This window comes from Globicephala melas, chromosome 2 (genome assembly GCF_963455315.2).
Source record: "Globicephala melas chromosome 2, mGloMel1.2, whole genome shotgun sequence".
Lineage (NCBI taxonomy): Eukaryota > Metazoa > Chordata > Mammalia > Artiodactyla > Delphinidae > Globicephala > Globicephala melas.
In genome coordinates this window covers 2408033-2427754 of record NC_083315.2, presented here as the reverse complement: position 1 = coordinate 2427754, position 19722 = coordinate 2408033, and the positions used below count along the sequence as shown (strand labels likewise).

Sequence of the window (19722 nt, the reverse complement as noted above, 5' to 3'; positions counted from 1 at the left end):
GGACCAGCAGCCCGTTGGATCTGTGAGAAGCGCTACCTCCCACCAGCCAGGAGGTCCGTGTGTACGCGGTCGGCTTTGAACACCCTTCCAGGCAGCTCACAGCAACCTTACAGCCACCCTTCATCTCCTCAGACACCTACAAAGCCCGGGTTAGGGAGATGCACCTCTACCACATCTCGCGTTTTTTAAAAATTACAATTTTACAGCAGGATTAAAACTGTTTCCAGAAAGAGAGAAACTAAAATTCACTAAAAACAGGCAAGTGACCCAAGAATGACTGCATAGCAGATAGGACATCTGATGAAGTTTTTTTGTCTAACAGACAGAATGTACCCCAAGATGGGGAATCTCTTTAAAAGCCTTTGAGAGAAGGGGTATATTGTTATTTTCTACTGGAATTTTACCCCAAGGATGTTTTCTGATGGGTAAAGCATCAGAACTTGTGTATAAGTGGATACTCACCATTATTTCCCTTAAATGGTACCTCGTCCTTCTCACCTAACCAGTTATCAATAGTTGGGTCTCTGGAGGGTGTGGAGAAGAAAAGGGAACCTCCTACACTGTTGGTGGGAATGTAAACTGCTGCAGCCACTGTGGAGAACAGCATGCAGGCTCCTCAAAAAACTAAAAATAGAGCTACCTTATGATCCTGCAATCCCACTCCTGGGCATATATCCAGAGAAAACTATAATTCGAAAAGATACATGCACCCCTATGTTCACAGCAGCAGTATTCACAGTAGCCAAGACATGGAAACAACCTAAGTGTCCATCGAAAGATGAATGGATAAAGAAGATGTGGTACATATACACAGTGGAATATTACTCAGCCACGAACAAGAATGAAATAACGCCATTTGCAGCAACATGGTTGCGGCTAGACATCATCATACTAAGTGAAGTAGGTCAGACAAAGAAAGACAAATATTATATGATATCACTTATACGTGGAACCTAAAAAATAATCCAGTGAGTTCATTTACAAAACTGACTCATAGAAAACAAACTTATGGTTGTCAAAGGGGAAAAGTGGGGGGGGAGGGATAAATTAGAAGTATGGGATTAACATACACACACTACTATATATAAGATAGACAAACCCTACTGTACAGCACAGGGAACTATATTGTACATCTTATAATAACCTATAATGGAAAAGAATCTGAAAAAAATGTACATGTAACTGAATCACTTTGCTGTACACCTAAAACTAACACAATATTGTGAATCAACTATACTTCAATTTAAAAAAAAAAGTGAGGTATCTGGGATCGAACCCTCTTTGAGCCAGTTTCTGTGGAGAAGACTTCATTCCAGAATGGGCCAAACTGCTTCCCTGATCCAAGTGTCACTCCCTGTATTTGGCTCCTCCCCTTTGGCCCCAACACCCACGCCTCCTCAGGCTGGCCAGTGCCGCTCAGAGCAAGAAAACTCCTGAACAGTGGAGGTGCTAAGGAGGGATCAGCGTGGGCGGAACCATACTTCTGCCAATCAAACTGGGAAATTCACGAGAACATTCCGGACCCAGTCCTCCTGTCACTCACATCCTCCGCTAAAGGCTAACACGGAAACTACAACCCCAAATACTTCACTCCGATTCTTTGTATCTGTCCCCTTTATCTCCTCTGAACCCTCCGTGACTCTTTGAATGAAATGAGCGCTCAGTGTTATTTAATCCTCAAATGTAGTCTTTCGTAGCTATTACCTGATAGGAAACGTCTAAATGCAGTGCAAAAGAGTCACCCATTTTACTTTCTGTGAAATAAACAAAACTCAGATTCTAATCCCCAGGATTTCCGTCCTAAATGTTAATTGTTATCCATTCCCTCCACATATAATTTACACTGACAAACAGTCACAAGCAGTGGACACGTTCAATTTCAAGCCATGTGTATCTGAAAGGCAAAGAGCCCAGATCTCTGCTCCCGTCACTGGCTGGTCAGAGAACCGAGTATAAAAAAAGAAAACAGAAGCACCAACAAAAGAACAGGCAAAAGCCTGTTTCTGTTTGTCTCCTCGTCTGAGTCCTGAAGCGGCATCTCCCAGCGTCAGGAAACCAGGCATGGGGATAAACGCGGTTTCCTCTCAGATGCCCTGAGGGCACAGTCCCTCTGGTAGCTGGATTCATGAGTTTCTCTCTCTGCCCATTCCTCAGATCTTTTTCTAAAAGTAAGTTGTACGACGCCCTCCCACCAGTAGAGTTCCTTCTCAATCATTAAATCTCGTTACCTTTCTTTAATGGACATGGTTTTGCTGGGAGAGTCGAGGATGCCCTCCGCCGCGGGTGCTTTGATCTCTTCAGCAGCAAACATTGCACTCGGACTCCGACAGCGCTTCTCCTGCGGCTGTTCAGAGGGGTCTTGCTGCTTCCAGGACACGGGGGCTGCGGTCTGAGCGACGGGTCTCCCGGCAGCTGCGCCTGTCTGCTCAGCAGTGAGATCCAGGAACTCTGCCGCTGGGAAGCAACGGAGCCCTGTCAGCACTTACTCCCCTGCGCAAGCATTCTTCGAGCCCTTCACCCCGACCCCGACCCCGGATGACCCGCACTTGGAGTTCAGTCCGTGGGCACATGGCAGGCTACCCAATCCACTTGGATTTATGCAAATCTAGGGCATGCTCTAGTCCCTGAGAAAACCAAACTTCCCCGTGGATGACTCCACCCAGCGACTTCTTTTGTGACAACTGGTCTTTTCCTGCGTGCGACACACAGGAAGTCGGTTTGGACTACACGCTGCAGAATGTTTCTACGCCTCCAAGACAATACTTTGACATTTCACATGGGTCAGACTCCCAAAGCAAAGCCACTATTATAACTGACACACTATCATTTTATGGAAATGCAGAAAGAGAATTACAGTCCCACGCAGCACGGCTTGCCAGTCTGCACGAGAAGGATCTAGGAAGAGAACCTGAAACCCAGAGACTGGGTTCCAGCCCTATCCCCTATATGCTCACCCAGCCCGGGACCTTTGGGGTCACCAATTTCTAAAAGGGGCCAGAAGAGCTAGGGGTTCACAAGGCTGTCGTGTCAGTTAACGCGACAAAAGTCATCAAAAACCCTTATCAAGATGTGGGAAAGCGCTTCAGGTATTTTTATGGCAGAAACGTTGATGAGTCCACCAAACAAGCCGGGTCCAAGAGGAGGGTGCGATTCACACTGGACTTTCAATCAACACTTAACACTTAGTTGTCAACTGCCTTCATAATTCAGTTAAAAGCAACCCCAAACACACGCGACCCGCCAAGCAGAAAGGAAAGGAGCAGTAAGTGGTAAGTTACCTTTCAGCGAAAACTTCCTCTTCGTGACATTCTCCACATCCACCTTCTCTTCAAAGAGCTGCCTGTCCTTCCAGTCCGGGCTCCCCTGTGCGGTGCTTTGTGCAGTGGAAAATTCCTTCGGTTCATCACCAAACTGAGCCGCGGGAGGATGGGCGAGCTCCAGGCTTCCCCTTCTCGGAACAGCATAGATGGGCTCCTTGTGGCCATTTCCTTCCCGGACTCTGCTAAGCATGGGGTAGGATGGCTCTGCTTCCTCCAAGGACCCGTACTTCGTAACACCACCATCTCCACCTGTCAAGACTCCCTTGCTTTCTGTCTCTTCAAATTCTCTCGACATTCCTTTGCTCCCACCAGCCTCTACCGAAGACTGCCAGCCCTGGGATTTCAGGATGCTTCTAACTGGAGAGTCTGAACTTTCTAGCGAAGAAGGAAACTTCTGCTCAGCGGCACCGGAGCTGTCATCCAGCGGTGGCTTTGTCCGAAGACTCCCTGCGTACATGGGGGTGACGGTAGATGCCGGGGTGGACACAGATGTGTTAACAGTGGGGCAGAAAGGGCTGAGCTTGCCACTTTGCACCTGGGAGGACACAGTTCAAAAGGAAAAGGCTGATTTAAAAACACCACCTAGGGAACTCCCTGGCGGTCCAGTGGTTAGGAACTCCGCACTCCCAATGCAGGGGGCCCGGGGTGGGGGTTGATCCCTGGTCAGGGAACTAGATCTGCAACTAAAGATCCTGCATGCCGCAACTCAGACCTGGTGCAGCCTAATAAATAAATAAACATTAAAAAATAAAAACACCGCCTATGTAAACACTGCCGTATGGATTGACGCGGATGGAGACACTACACTTGGGGCAGTTTTCCTGCTTCTCTGGGTGAGAAACCAATCCTAGACGTAGCTGTACAGATGCGTCTCGTTAATCAAATCATCTGGGTGAAAAGCAGGTCACGCGCCCTATTTTTCTCCCCGAAAGGGACCCAGCTCAGATGATTTCAGCCACGACGCGAACGAGAGAAGAGATCCATCCTCGGCATGGTTATATCCTCCTTAAGAAGGAAGTTATTACCAAGTAACGACAGGTAACGTAGTTTACAGGTAGACGCCCTAACTATACGCTAACCTCAGAGGGACACCGTGTTCCCATCTTTTAAGGACATACGTGCGAATTGGAGCTGTATCACAGGCCACCCACCTGTTCCACCTCTCCAAGCGTGACCGGTTGGGTTTGATAGCGAGCATTCCCCCTCCTGTGTCTCACGTCTAATCTGTTCCGCGTTGAAATCGCTTTTGAGACCGGCTGGGACAGTTTGTTAAACAAGGCCAACTTCTCCGCCAAGCTCAGGGTGGAGACGTCAGGGTCTCCTTGCTCAGCAGAATCTTTGCCCTCATTCGCCTGGCCTCTGGCTAACGCCTTCTGGTGAGCAGATGCCTGCAGTCTGAAAGGGGGCAAAAGTCAACCACACACAGGGAGACAAACAGAAGCCCACTGCCAAGTGTGTCTGTTAACTTTCTTCAAGGTGTCACTTCAATCGGAAAGAGCGCTTATTTTTCCGGCAGCTGGTTAGCTATTAACAAGACGACAGCGTAGGCTGGAGACCCTCACGTGGTCAATATCACACAGAGCAGACTTGCAGCTCTGAATTATTTCTAAAAATTGAATTGCCTATTTCAGGAATGAAAGTCGCCTTGGTATACCTCATCTTGGAGAGCTGAGCTGTACTGTTAGTATCAACGATAAATACGGCTAAAGGGAGTCCGCAGACATCACCTACTGCGTATTTAGACATTATCTAAAGGTCTGGTTCAGCAGGTGGTCTTTACATTTTAAATAATTAGGAAATAACACAGTCATTCTATCAACAGCGCTATCTACAACACAGGCTTTTGAGTTTCACCTGCTAAACACAAATAGCTTAATTGTAAAGATTCTCTCCCTCTTTTTAGTCTAGCATGTTCTCTCATAGGTTTCTACCTGCTTCCTGAGAGGTAGGTAAATCTGAAACTCCAGGTAACTTGCAAAGTGAAGGAAATGTCGGGGCTGATAAATCCCTCCCGCTTCCAGGTAGAGGAGAAGGCTTCTAGTTACCGGGTCAGTTCATCTTTGAAGGTCTAAGACAATGTCCCTTCTGCCACTGGAAAATCTAATTCTAAATCCAGTGAAAAATATATTCTGCCTCGACTCTGATTAACCGGCGCCTTACAAGTTGTCCCAGACGAGAGCAGTGTCAGTTTTCCAGGGCACAGCGAGGATGGGAGTGAGGGGACCTGAGTCTCGGCATCTTTCCTGAGGTCCAGCAAAGAACTAGGAATGATGGCAACCCGCTTCCCCAAAGAGAGCCCCGCTTCTGGACGAGGCCAGCTCTACTTCTGCACTGTCATTTTCCTTCTTTTAATTTTAGCTTTAGCCTTTGCATTTGGCCCAAGATAATAAAACAGAGGGGATATTTACATGCCTTAAGGACATCATTTTAAAACACCACCATTGAAAACATAACAGTAAAACAGTAAAACATCTAAGTTCAGACACTATAAACTGTTACTGTCCCAATCCCCAAATATAACGGCATTGTCTCCCTATCCATTAGAAACAGGTAGGATTGTTTCTAAACATGTATTTATGTCTAGAAGTGTTTTAAAAAAACTAGGTATTATCAGACTTTCAACATTCAGGTTAACGTCCTATTTTTCTGTTAATCTTTAGTAAGTGCTAGTGTTTTAGATGAAGAATGAAACTTTTTAGGGATGACCAGCGTTATGAAAAACAAACAAAACAAACGGATAAGTGGGTTAGTGGGATCCGAGTTCCAAGACATAATGAAAGGCCGTGGATGAAATGCTGTCATATACAGGCCGACGTGAAGTCCCCAGGGTGACAAAGCAAAATGCCCCACGTTCCCTGGGACAACTCCTTGTTTGTCAGACAAATGACAGGCATTGAAGACCTGAAGATGCACCTCTGCTCTCAGTGCGACATGCAGCTACTTCTGTCCAGTACCTGGCAGGCTGCCCGGGGCTCTTAGCTACAGTGGGACTAGGATGTCTTGTCATTACAGGGTGGGTGGCCACAGAGCACGAAGCAGGGGTAGGTTCGCTTTAAAACCAATTGCCAAAGATGGAACATTCATAAGGAGAGAGAAGAAAAGAAGCATTAAGGAAGGTGTAGTTTTCAGTTCAGAAACATTAAATCAAAAAATACTGGAACAAAATCCTTTGCTCATTTCTTAGGGAAAATCACGAAAGAACTTGAAAAGCAATTACAAACTTGGGAAATAAGAGACAGAGGTGACCAAAGTCAGTGGAATAAGAATAGGTTTTCAGAGCTTGGAAAGGACTTAGAATATTTAGAATAAGTTCCCGGTTTAAAAAAAAAAAAAAAACTTTAAAGAAAGCTAGTATTAACCAACACCAGCAAAGCAGCAGGTTGTGTCCGTGTTTTACAATGTTGTTCTAAGCTATTTTTAAAGAGTCAGGGTCCTCGTATAACCTATAAGCACATCAAAGTACATTCAGCAAGTCTGACAAGGGGATAATTTTTGCTTATATTTACTGTTTTGCTCCCAGGGGTAGTTGCTTCTTATTTTACAATAGCCGCTCAAATATTAAAAACAAAAACAAAAAACTGATTTGCTAAGAGTTCCCAATGAATACAAGATGTACTTGTCCACAAATACACAGAGAAGTGAAGGAAGTTAGGGCAGCTAAGTGAACAGCAGGTTCACAGTTGGGCTGTTGATGCCCTCGATGAGATGAACTTCATTTTTTCAGGAAGGGTGTGTATACGTGTGTGTCTGGGGGGAAAACGATTTTTAAAAAAACTGGTAAAAGTTTTCACTTTAATGGAAGCAGTAATCCCTGGAGGAATTACTTTGGGAGATTCATTCTGAACACATTGGGTCAATGCTCAAAACCTACCTCCCACGGTTTGGAAAGTTATCAAACTTCCAATTAATCTTTAAAAATTCGTGATTATTTAAAAACAAATCAAGAGAACCCTTATCTTTTTGAGATACAGACTGAAATATTTATGGCTGAAATGATACCTGGGGTTTGCCTGAAAATACTGCAGCAGGAAGTGGGATGTGGGTGAGAATACAGGTAGAGCAAGGGGGGCCGGGGGTCGTTGGCTGTAGGGACTGAGTGACGAGGACGTGAAGGCTCATGATATTACCCCATCTACTCTTCCGATTTAAATTTTCCATTGCAAAGAGATAAAAAAAATGCACAGGCAAAAAGAAATTAAACAAAATTCCTCTTCATGTTCTTCTAGGAGATACAATAGGTAACACATCCCTTTACAAAGTTCAGAGACACCAGAGCAAGGAAAATCCCTAAACACCTACTTCTCCGTGGCTTCTAACTGAACCGTCTTCCGACCTCCTCATTTTAAAAGTCTTTAAATCTTTCTTTAAAAAGAAGACCTTACAGCCAAGGCCCGAAGGCCCCAAGGGCACTTACGTGGCTGCAATGACCACCTCCTCGGTGGTGACAGGCTGCGTGTGGGATCGGTCCTGCAGACGCCGCAGCCTCTGCTCTACGGCTGCATTCCTGGAGCGGCGCTTCGGAACGTTCTTCTCGTCAAATGACTTTTCCATTTCCTGAGATTGGAAACAGTGTGGATCCTGATAAGTTGGGGGAAAGGGAGTCGGGGCTGCAGAATGTCGCGACTCTGTTCCCCTGCAGGACCTAGAGGAGGGGCACCCCGAGAGGCAGCATCGGCGTCAGCAGTGCACACGCCAGCCACACCGGAGGAGAGAAGCGCAGGTGGGCCCAGGGCCGGCGCAGGCAGCAGGCTGGCCGCGGGGCCGCCCACAGAGGTGACGGCTTCTCCGACAGCCCTTCAGCACATCTTACCCTGAAGAGCAGCCTCTTCGCAGCAACGCTCAGCCTGGCTCGCTCATCGACCTTCTCTTCATCTGTAAAAGGTCACAGGTGAAAACTGGATGTCATTAGAAAACGTAGGGAAAGCCCGTGAAACGTTTCCCAGGGCTGACCTGGAAATCCTCTGAATGTGAGAATTCTCAGATATACTAAAAATGACAACAGGCAATACTTTCCCCTTGGCGGGGGAGGCTATCCTTCTGCTTCTGAAAAGGTACTAGTTCCCACTGCAATTAACCAAACGGAGCTCCTGTCTGGGCCATAATTTTCTACTACAATATTTGACTTAAGTATAGATATTATGGAACTAAGAAGAGATTTTATGGAAGGAACTTCTCTTCTTTATTGTTAAATAGTAACAAGAAAGCAACAAGAAAAGTCTGCTTCTTCGATTCCAATCAGTTGTTTTAGTATGGTTCACGGCTCCGTTCTCTCTCTTGGCACTAAGGGAAAGTGCGTGTGAAAATCTCAACTAGGCTTTATTGTATTCACAGGAAGAAAACCTGCCAGAAAGAACGCAGTATGTTCCATCATCTCATTCTTTCCAGAAGCAAAAATCTTATGATCTAAATCTAATCTGGGTGAGATGACAAAGAAGAAAAAGACAGATACTTGCCCTCTGCAGCTGGCATTTCTGAATTTGAAGTTGACCTGGGAAAGACATTAGCAAAAAAATAATAACTAACAATTAGCTGGTGGGAGTGGAAGATCCAAGGATAAACTAAAAGTGAAAATAAAACTGCAGTTAAAGTCTCTTAAAGAATATCCCCCTGGTAGCAATTCTAGCTGTGGACACGCGTGGACAGCTGTGGACACGCGTGGACAGCTATGGACACACGTGGACAGCTGTGGACACCGTGGGCTACGTGTGCACACAGACCGGCTAGGTGTTTCACCTTGTGCAGACAAACCAGGACCAGGTACGACTCATTAAAGACGACTGATCATCACCCTTTGGACGAACCCTTTCATTTCTCTGCATCCGCATACGATAAGATTAAAAACTCACAGATAACACGCAGGTAGACGTTTATAAACTGAATATAAAATCCCTTTTCACCGTAACATCTGGTGGACGGTCCATCTGGATTCTAACTTAACAAGGGCATAAAAATTTTATACCCTTAAACGAATAACGTTTCTCACTTCTTACCATTTGAACGCAACTGAAAACTACGTGGTGATAGTGTCGTCATGGTCAACATGCTTTAAAGATACATTTACACGAGCCAAATAAATATCCCGTATAGCTTAGATGGGAGAATTACGGAGTCATCACATCCCATTGAAACAGTATCGGGACCATCCCTGGGATAGAAATTCCCATAGGATTTCTTCTAAGTTCCTAGACCAGGGAACTTGACAGACACATGCCTACCTATCTGATTCCTTTCGTTCTGCTGAGGTTATGGGTTGAGTTCTAAATCTCTCAGAAGTCTTTCTACTTTCACCAGGAGAAAAATAGCGTCTTGGTTTCCGGGACCCTCTCTCCCGTTCCACGCTGGTAGGCAAGCCAGCACCTTCGCTTGACCCCTCGACCCGTGAATGGCTTTTACAGTCGTGGGGAGAAGGTAGACAGAAGGGAGACGGGGAGACAGAGAGAGGGAAGAAAGCACAGGTTTATGCAACTCGGTGAGTCAAGGCACGAACACCGCCAAATCCCACTGCACGCCTCTCCCATGCACGTCGGGAGATGGAACATTGCGGGACCCGACACTCTAGAGCTCCCCGTTAGTAGGCGAAAGCAGACTGGTAGTCGTGGAGCCATGTCCTGGATGGTCTGCCCTGCACACACTTGTGAGCTAAGCTGGTAAGACTCAAGGCAGGACACCACACAAGTCGAGAAGTGAATTAACTCTGCCAAGGACGTGCAAGTGACACATCGGGGGGACGCGTGGACATCACCTACAGCTCGGGTCTCTCGCTGGCCCGGGCTGACTGCAGGAACACATTGCAGAGCTGGGCGACGGAGACCTTGGTGTCCAGCAGGCCCACTTCCGACTCAGCCTTGGACGCCTGCGGCTCCGGGTCGCGCTTGGAAGCCGGGGCCGTGGCCTTCGCGGCCTGCAGCTGAGGCGGGCCCGTGTAGTCAGACAGCGAGCGGGTGAGGACCTTGCGCTTCCTCATGGGCTCTGCCTCCTTCCTGTGACCTTGGGACACAGACTCGCTCTGAACATACACAACCATTTCGCTTCGGCCCATCCTCTCCGTGGGCTGCTGAGCTGGAGGCGGGCGGGCCAGGCTTTCAGGTTCCTTCTGAGGTTCCGAGGTGACTGTGCTAGCAGCGGGCTTACCCGAGTCCTCGGTTCCAGGGGGGTCTTCCTGGCTTCTCCCAGGCCCACGATCCTCCAAAGCGAAAAGCGTTTTCCTGCTTTTCTCCAGAGCTTCAGAGAAGAGCATATCGTCCTCTGCTTTTGACTCACAAATATGGAGAACCGGGGTATCTCTTCTCTCACCTTCTAGAATCTTCGAGGGGGGAGGCTTTGTGACGGTCTGGGTGGCCGACTCCACCCAGCTGTACTCGGATGCGCTTTCTGGGGTGTCCGAGGTTGCCAGCGTGATGGTGTGACTGGGATCTGCCGGCTGGACGTAGCCGTGGATGGGCTGTCGTGCAGAGCTGGCTGCCTTGCCCGAGACCCTATCGAAGGCTGAGTTCTCTGACCGAAAGGCCAGGTAATGGCCTGGCACTGGCTGGTGTCTCCTCTGAGTTAAGGACTCAGGGGCAAGTTCAGGGCTGCTGCGAGCACTCTCCTCTCTCACCAGTTTTTCTCTAACTTTAACTCTTTAAGAAAGAAAAAGGATTTAAGTGCAGTAACTGCTTAAGGGGAAGAGAGCATGTGTGTGCAGATCAGGGATGCCCAGAGAATGGAAAAGCATCTTGGGGGTGGGGGCGGGTGGAGTCAGTGTCAGAAACCCACTGCTGTTTGCCAGAGGGAGTCTGAGTTGTTTCCAAATGCCAAACTCACCCTTCCTTCTGTAAGGCTAAGAGGGGTCAGATGCTACCCTGGGAGAGAATGGATGCCTTCCGACTAGATGAATACTCAGAAGCCACAGAACGATTCATTAATAGGCACCACGGGTATGCACCAGGGCACGCTGAGGCTGGGCTATGGGTTGGTACGTGTTCCACATGGACAGGCCCAGTGTAAGGGGCAGGGACAGCTTCCAAGCGTTTACAAGCCTGCAGACCATATGTAATTTCATTGTCTCCTGCTCGACCTTGCTTACCGCTCAAAATTATATTTACATTCAGAAAAGCTTGGTGCTTGTTGGTCTGAGGTCTAAGAGAATTTTATTTGTGGTAGTTTTGCATTTATCGAAGATAGTTGTGTGCAGACCTCCGGTGTGCATATTAGACTAATTCCTACTTTCAGGAGTTAGCTCTCCACTCGTTCGTTCTACGCTTTTTGTGGTACCTTAGCTAAATCCCTTTGCCCAGCACCTATTCCCTCTTGTAAGTTAAAGCACAAACTGTAGGCATTTATGAGATACGTATTGAAAGTGATATTTCTGTGAGCCCCTTCTATTTTTGTGTATGAATATGATTAATAAAAATTGTAGATTCCCACTGAAAAAAAATTTCATTGTCTCCTGTAAATGTCAGAGCATTTGTGATTATTATTATTTTTTATTGAGCTCAAGATATATCAGACGATTACCTCTTTTCAAGCACTCAACAGTCACAAACTTTTTCATGCCATGCAGACTACATTCAATCATTCAGAAAACGTGTGACCGGTTAAGACACCATGACGTCTAGCAATTCGAGCGCTAAGAAGAACGTTAGAAAAAAAAGATATTTGTTGAAAGAATTAATGCACTGAACATTTTCTCCCCTCTGGAATTGCCATTAGGCCCTCAGTTAAAAACTAATCTAAAAAGGGAGGGCTCTGGTTGTTTCTAGAGCTATTTAAATATCTGAGAGCAAAACTGAAATCCATTTCAAAAGCTACCAACCTTTTCTTATGACTGTAGCCAAGAGCGCTGGCTGTGGGTCCCAGGAGACCTCTTTTCAAAGCCTGACTCAGCCAGTTCCAGCTGTATGGTCTCAGGTAACCTACCTGCCCCAGCTGCTTCACCTTTTAAATGGAAATAATGTGATGTCTGCAAAGTTCGCGGTTTAGTGCTTAGCAAAGAGTAAATGTCCAATAGTGCAAACTAGTTCTTGTTTTTACTTTTTTAAAATACCACATCGTGAGGAAGAAGAAACCATTCAGACTGCTTAGGAATGGATTCCTTCCTGGGGATAATCTTCAAAAAATAAAGAAATGCTTTTGAAATGGGAAAAGCGATTTCTTGGGGAACGTAAAACCTTTATTTACTCAAGATTACTCAGCAAAAATAATTGCTTCCGATATTTATTTTCTGGAAGGGACTATTTCCTTAAATGACAAAGGCACCCTGCTAAATTTGATATAAATACCTACATGTTTTTCAGCATAAGATGCAAGGTATCTATCTATATGTCATTAAAAAAAAATCAAAGACACCTAAAAGGCAGTCACTGTGAACAATTCAGAGGGGAAAGAAAGCATTCTGGGTTGTTACTCTTCCCAGAGACTAGCCAGTGCTGGATGTTTTCATATTTATAATCTTTGTTAATCAAAAGGCGGCTGAAATGTGGTTCAAGTTCTCCTGCGGAATATGTGTCCTTCTCATCAGAGACAATCTGAACGTTGCCCTTGGCCAAGAACAAAGTGACTGTCAGAAACTCAATATATGGGTGTTTTGTCCTCCCAATGACTTATTCATTCTAACTCCTGCTGCCTCTCCCTGCCCCCAGCCTTAACAATGAAACGAGAGGGGGTCTTGTCTGCTTTGAAAACCACATGCCCTAAATGTAGCTGTGCCAATGGTTGAGGGACAGGCAACACGGAAAGGAGGAGGCTGGATGGGCAGGGCGGGGCAGGGGCAGCTGCTGACAAGATAGGACACTAGCTGGTTAGCCTGGTTCAGGGGAGCAGCCCAGAGATGCTGGTTACATCGTCACTACTGCCCCTTCCTGGCAGCACGTGAGTGTGAGAAAGGAGAAAAAGCCAGAGGTGTAGCCAAAAGAGTTTCCAAAAGAGAAGCTGAGGAAAATACTATTGACATTAGTAGGGATTAGGGCAGGAGAAACAGAAAAGCAAATGATTGGAAAGTAACTTCCAGCAGCCCCTTTGGAACACATGACTTTTAAAAGTCCTGCCACCAAAAAGAGGGCAAAGGAGAGTTAGTTTCGGTGACGTGCGGGACATAAGCCAGCTGGACCAGAGATGCAGTCGCTAAACGCAAGCCGAGAGCTCGGGAGATACCTGGAAGGCCAGTTGATAAGTGAAGGTGTGTCCCCTTCGGAATCTTTCTGGAGAAACCACTCATGTTTGGGTTTCCCGGTACTATTGTGTACAAAAAACAAAACTTCAGGTAATGTCTATGAAAATGTTGACATATACACAGACTTAATTATTATAATTTAAAACTCTCAAGGCTGATTTTTCTTAAGTAAAGAATAATTCTGGCTTTTGAAAAGGTCTAAGCACGTTTTGCCATGGGGTTTCTATTCAGTTCACGGAATTTCTAGGACGTTTGGTTCAGTACTGAAATCAAGAGATTGAATAAATATATCCGAAGCCACCAAATAAAGTGTTTTTGGGGTCATTTAAAAGTATCAGGAGTCACACTCTGCCCACAAATAGCAGACAATTCTCTTGTAAGAAGCTGGATTAAAAATATCAATTAATTTATCAACTATAATTGTGTTAAGGTACACTGGTAAATAGCGAAATATAAAAATAGTGTCCATGGGCTTCCCTGGTGGTGCAGTGGTTAAGAGTCCACCTGCCGATGCAGGGGATGAGGGTTCATGCCCCGGTCTGGGAAGATCCCACATGCCGCGGAGCGGCTGGGCCCGTGAGCCATGGCCACTGAGCCTGCGCGTCCGGAGCCTGTGCTCCGCAACGGGAGAGGCCACAACAGTGAGAGGCCCGCGTACCGCAAAAAAAAAAAAAAAAAAATTAGTGTCCATGCAAAACAGTACATATCAAATAAAGGTAATAAATAAATTCAATAAGTTCATATCTTTAATTGCTATTCTATATTTTCCTTTTATATTTGTCATCGAACAATGCAGCCAACATAACAGTTACCAAATACTAATGCAAGTCCATCTGATAAATGTTTACTGAGTTCCAACTATGTACAAAGCACTGAGCTGGGCTCTGAGAAGTAGCAAAGGTGAATCAGTACCATGCCAGCCATTAAAAAACTTACACCGTGCTAGGCAGGATAAAATAGGATTTATACATTCACTCCTCAACGCACAATCGAATATAATGCAAGCCCGAACGTGACAAAGTAATAACGCCAGGCTGAAGATATCTTACCAAAAAATCATAGGCAAGGAAAACCTTGTGGTCATTATGTAGAGCAAGACACAGGAGGAATACTCAAACCACCGACCTGTACCCTCTCACAATATACAACGAAAGCATGGAAATTCTACAGGCTAGTCAAAATGTTTACCAGCTCAAAACCTTGCCAACCTACCTGTAAGAGTCCTTCAAGACCAGGCTGGAAACACATTTCAGATCAAAGTAATTTCCAAAAGAATAGAACAGAATAGAATAATAATTAAAATAAAATTCTCTTAATTTTCTAAAATCATTTTAATTTGGGTTTTGGTTTGAGCTCACAGGCAAGAACCTGTCGATCATCACTACCCTGCATTTTGCTGCGACCACTGAAATCTGTCACAACTAGGTGTGGAACTAGGTGTTCCCCAGTCTTGCTACACCCAAAGCAATGACCCCTCCACCCCTCCCCGTCTCCAGTATTATAGCCATTTAGCCCGGGGTAAATAAAAAAAGTCAGATGTATGGGAAGCCATCTTATTTCCAACAATAAAGGGTCTAATTTCTCGACATTTATTTAAACATAGGAATAGTCTGGCATATCCTCTGTGGCCCGGAAAGGAGGCAACTGATGTGGCTCAGGACACAGAGGAAGAAGAGAGAGCGATGGATGCCTGCTTTGGAAAATCATCAGTTAGTAACTCATACGCCTACATCCCAGAGTCATTTTAAGGCTCAAATGCTTTTTGTACGATAGAATGCTTTGCAAACTGTGACATATGCTATACAACTTTCTGAATATAACCTTCATTAATCAGCATAAACCTTGGTCAGTATTGCCCTAAAAAATTATCAGGCCACTTATGAGACCAATAAGTTCTCAGGATGTAATGTACAACGTGGTAAATATAATGAACACTGCTGTACTTTATATATGAAAGTTGTTAAGAGTGAATCCTAAGAGTTCTCATCACAAGGAAAAATACTCTTTTTCTCTTTCTTTGACTTTGTATCTATATGAGATGATGAGGTACACTCAGCTCACTCTGGTCATCGTTTCATGATGTGTATACGTCAAATCATGATGCTGCACACCTGAAACTTACACAGTGCTGTATGTCAACTATATCTCAGTAAAACTAGAAGAAAAAACTAAAGATAATAACAAAGACAAACAAAAGCAAACAAACTTATCAGGGGGTTGTTTAAGAATATGTTGAGGTCAGCATTTGTAAAATGAAATCATACCCAGACCTGGGGGATCTGCTGGGATCCATTTATCCATCACAACTTAGATGTGGGACTAGCCAAAAAGCCAAATAACCACTAGCATCGTGGTGGATACTCAAAGTCTGATGCTTCACATATGATAAATACAAATGTATGGGACAAGACGTAAACGAATGCGAAGGCATCACGTGGAGACCGCAGTGAGCCCTTCACAACGCTGGTCTCCTCCTTGCCTTTCCTCTCCAAGACGACACAGCACTGCACGTCTGTGAGTTCCTGGTGAGTCACCTCCCACATGTAAGGAGAGTGGGTCCAGCCTGAGCTCGCCCTAAGTCAATTCAAAGCAGGAGGGACTTGGAAGAGCATTTCTCCAAGTAAGGCTTTCAGGACCCTTGAGGTCGGCCAAGGCACTTACTAAGGTGAGGTTTTCTGCCATCAAATCCAGAAAGAAGGTGGGGCAGGTGGGGAGAGACCTAAATTTAATGAAACGTTCACTGTCCACGAGGCTGTCCTGGGCACTTGGTCTGCTCCATGTCACAGAGCGTGGCCGCTTCTCCGCCCTTCTCTGACTCACCCACTGCAGCCGGCGGTCGCCCCCTTCACCTGCCCCTCCTTCACTCCTCACCGTCCTTGTCGACTCTGCCTCCCCGCCTGCCCCTCTAAAGCTCAGGGGGCTCACGGCTCTGTCTCCTTTCCTCCTCAGTAATCAAGGCCGTGACGATCTCACCAGCTTTCACTCCCCTGCGGACCGTCTGCCAGTGGTTTCTCCCCATCCGCTCCCTCCCTTGAACTCAGGCTCTTGGGTTCATTTCCATTTGGGTACCTAACAGACATCTTAAAGTTTACATGTCCAAACATGAACTCTCGATTTCCCTCCAAACTCAGCTTGTGCTGGTGTCTTCCCTATTTCAGCCATTGGCAACGCCCTGCTCTGAGCTGCCCCGGCCAGAAAACGGAGACTCACCTTTAACTCCTGTTTCTCTCTTACGTCACATCCAAGCCATCAGCAAATCCTACTGGTTCCCTTCAAGAGATGACCTCTTTTCACGACCTCTGCTGCGTTCACGCAAGTTCAAGCCACCGCCCTCTCTCACCTAGATTACTGAGATGACCTCTTAATTATTCTACCTGTTCTCATGCTTGCCCCCCTACCAGGTCCGCAGCCACAGTAATCATCTTAAAATGGGAGGCAGATTGGTCGTTCTTTTCTTGGAAACCCTTATATGGCTGCACACGTCATCTAGAGCAAAACCCAAAGCCCTCACGATGGGCAATAGGTCCCCACTGATCTGCCCACCTCACCTGACGCATCTCACCAATGTCACCCCATCACTCCACCCCCCTCCAGGCTCCTGCCTCACTGATGACTGGGGGTTGCCTCAAACGCTCCACACATGGTGTCCACTCAGGCCTTTGCAGGGGCTGTATCTCCCTGGAACCGTCCACCTCCAGAGCTACATGGCTCGCTGCCTCTCTTTACGTAGGTCTCTGCTGCACTGCTATCTTATCAGAGAGACTTTCCTAACCACTTTATATCAAATAGCAGCCCCGATCGCTTCTTTTATTTTAATCATTACTTTTAAAATTTTAATTATTATCTATTCCTTGAAGTACAGTCGATTTATAATGTTGTGTTAAGTTCTCCTGTACAGCAAAGTCAGTTATACATATATATATATATACACATTCTTTTAAAAATTCTTTTCCATGATGGTTTATCACAGGATACTGGATATAGTCCCCAGTGCTCTACAGCAGGACCTTGCTGTTTATCCATCCTATAGGCACTAGTTTGCATCTGCTCACCCCAACCTCCCACTCCATCCCTCCCCCAGCCCCCTCCCCCTCGGCAGCCACCAGTCTGTTCTCCATGTCTGTGTCAGTCTCTTCCTTTTGATGAAAAGTATGCCCTGGCTCCCCAAAATGGTGAATTGAAGTGCAGCACTGATCTCCCTAACCCACAGGCTCCCAAACCTACGGAACATGATGGAAGTTTGGGACCAAGTTTTCCACCAGGGAGCTAGGGGAGGCCCAGGCTCAGATGAAAAGATACATCATTTTATCAAGGGACAAAATTTATTTCTGGAGCCTGGGGGCATTGTTTTGAAGACATAATAATAGCAGGTGAGTGTTTTAAAATGTGAAAAAAAAAAGAGATCACATCTGGAGAGTGGCAATGAAGCCACGGGTTCTTTTCTCTGTTTTTTAAATCTTGCCTGGATGTTGTTATTTTGTGTCTCTTAACATTATGCTTAACTCTTTTTTAATAATTACGCTCGGTTAACAAGTTAACAGTGGGAAGGATTAGTGTCATACAAACATAATGATTGAATATATGACACTACCAGCCTCTGTATGAGAGCTAAGTGAGGTCCTTACAAAGTCAAGAATCGATGTAGGTGGAGAGAGGCACAGCGGTAACGAAACTTTTTCTCTCTAGACAGGGGTAATGCTTACACATTTCCCCAATTCAACAGCCTGTGTCCTTAAAATACTACATGCAGTTTGATGTAAATTATACCTCAATTTAAAAATATATCACTGTTGGGGCTTCCCTGGTGGCGCAGTGGTTGAGAGTCCGCCTGCCGATGCAGGGGATGTGGGTTTGTGCCCCGGTCCGGGAAGATCCCACATGCCGCGGAGCGGCTGGGCCCGTGAGCCATGGCCGCTGAGCCTGCGCGCCCGGAGCCTGTGCTCCGCAACAGGAGAGGCCACAACAGTGAGAGGCCCACGTACCGCAAAAAAAAAAAAAAAAAAAAAAAAAAAAAATCACTGTTGGGACATGGAGAACAGACTTGTGGTTGCCAAGGGGGGGTGGGGAGGAAGGAGTGGAGTGTGGGGTGAGCAGAGGCAAACTATAATGTACAGGATGCATCAACAACAAGACCCTACTGCAGAGCACAGGGAACTGCATTCAATATCCTGGGATAAACCACCATGGAAAAGAGGATGAAAAAGAACGTGTGTGTGTGTGTAACTGAATCCCTTTGCTCTACAGCAGAAATTAACACAACACTGTAAATCAACCCTACCTCAAAACAATTTTTAAAAATATCTCACCACCAGGTTATAGAGTGAAGCTTTCTTGAGTAATCAAAAGGTAGAAAGAGAGTCTTCTTGGGGCAGAAGCAAGATAAACATGTTAGATAACCAATTTCATCCAGGCTCCCTCGGGGCTAATCTCAGTGCTAAACGCCAAATGCTGCGACCTCGGCCAAGAAACGGTGAGAGGACGGAGGGCTGGAGGGAAGGGTGGAGTCTGCGGCAGGGGCCGGGGTGGCCTTCTGAGGGGGGATCAAGTTTCCTGTTCCCAGATCCATTTGGTTTCCACATCTCCTGCTTGGCTTCTAATGAAGTAACCAAGCAAAGTCATGCAGGGATTCAACTGCCTTGAGACCAGCCTAGAATCAGCCTTTCGGGGCTGGAGGCTGCACTGACAAGGCCAGCGGCTCGTCAAAGCAGCCAGCGGCTTTTTGGCTCACGTATCACGATCCCCACTCACAGCTGAGCAGTATTTATGTGGACTCAAGACCACATACAAGGATTCTAAGCCCAGACAAAGTGGACAGAGCCTGGTAGTAGAAGCAAGGGCTACTCCAAGCGTACTCTGCTGATTGGGGTCACTGGTCCACAGTTAGGTGAAAGGCTTGGACCAGAATGTAAATGACCAGCCCTGAGTCCGCTGTGCAGTTCAGTGGCATCTTCTTCCCAGCACAACTTTCCTGAGGAAGGAAAGGACCCAAGACTTACATTCCTTGCAAGTCCCTTATACGTTGTGGGCTGATAAGACATCTGCAGATTGGCTGTTTCAGGCGGCACTGCTACTGCCTCTTGACACTTTATGAAGACATGGAAAACAGCAGAACATTCATTCAGAAATGACTGACGGAGCCCCTTGGTATGTGTTAGATGCTGGGAAGGAGATAGGAAAGTGACTGAGACACGGTATCTACCCTTCCTGTAAGGCTTCTACTAAAGCAATGCTATCACTGAGATCGTCCTTACC

The 19722-nt window shown here is 46.1% G+C and overlaps 1 protein-coding gene across 4 annotated transcripts in view; it reads right to left on the bottom strand.

Moving 5' to 3' along the window:
* Positions 1–19722, bottom strand: part of SVIL (supervillin) — a 102537-nt gene that overhangs the window by 55548 nt on the left and 27267 nt on the right. The window contains exons 7-16 of one of the 4 annotated variants that reach the window (XM_060291778.1): positions 13452–13532; positions 10067–10939; positions 9536–9706; positions 8774–8808; positions 8131–8192; positions 7735–7874; positions 6275–6370; positions 4472–4715; positions 3279–3855; positions 2229–2454 (exon numbers count right to left, since the gene is read on the bottom strand). In XM_060291778.1, coding sequence (XP_060147761.1) covers positions 2229–2454; positions 3279–3855; positions 4472–4715; positions 6275–6370; positions 7735–7874; positions 8131–8192; positions 8774–8808; positions 9536–9706; positions 10067–10939; positions 13452–13532 — 2505 coding nt within the window. The remainder of the gene's footprint in view (positions 1–2228; positions 2455–3278; positions 3856–4471; positions 4716–6274; positions 6371–7734; positions 7875–8130; positions 8193–8773; positions 8809–9535; positions 9707–10066; positions 10940–13451; positions 13533–19722) is intronic. The other 3 variants (XM_060291762.1, XM_060291773.1, XM_060291777.1) reach the window with 3 other exon arrangements.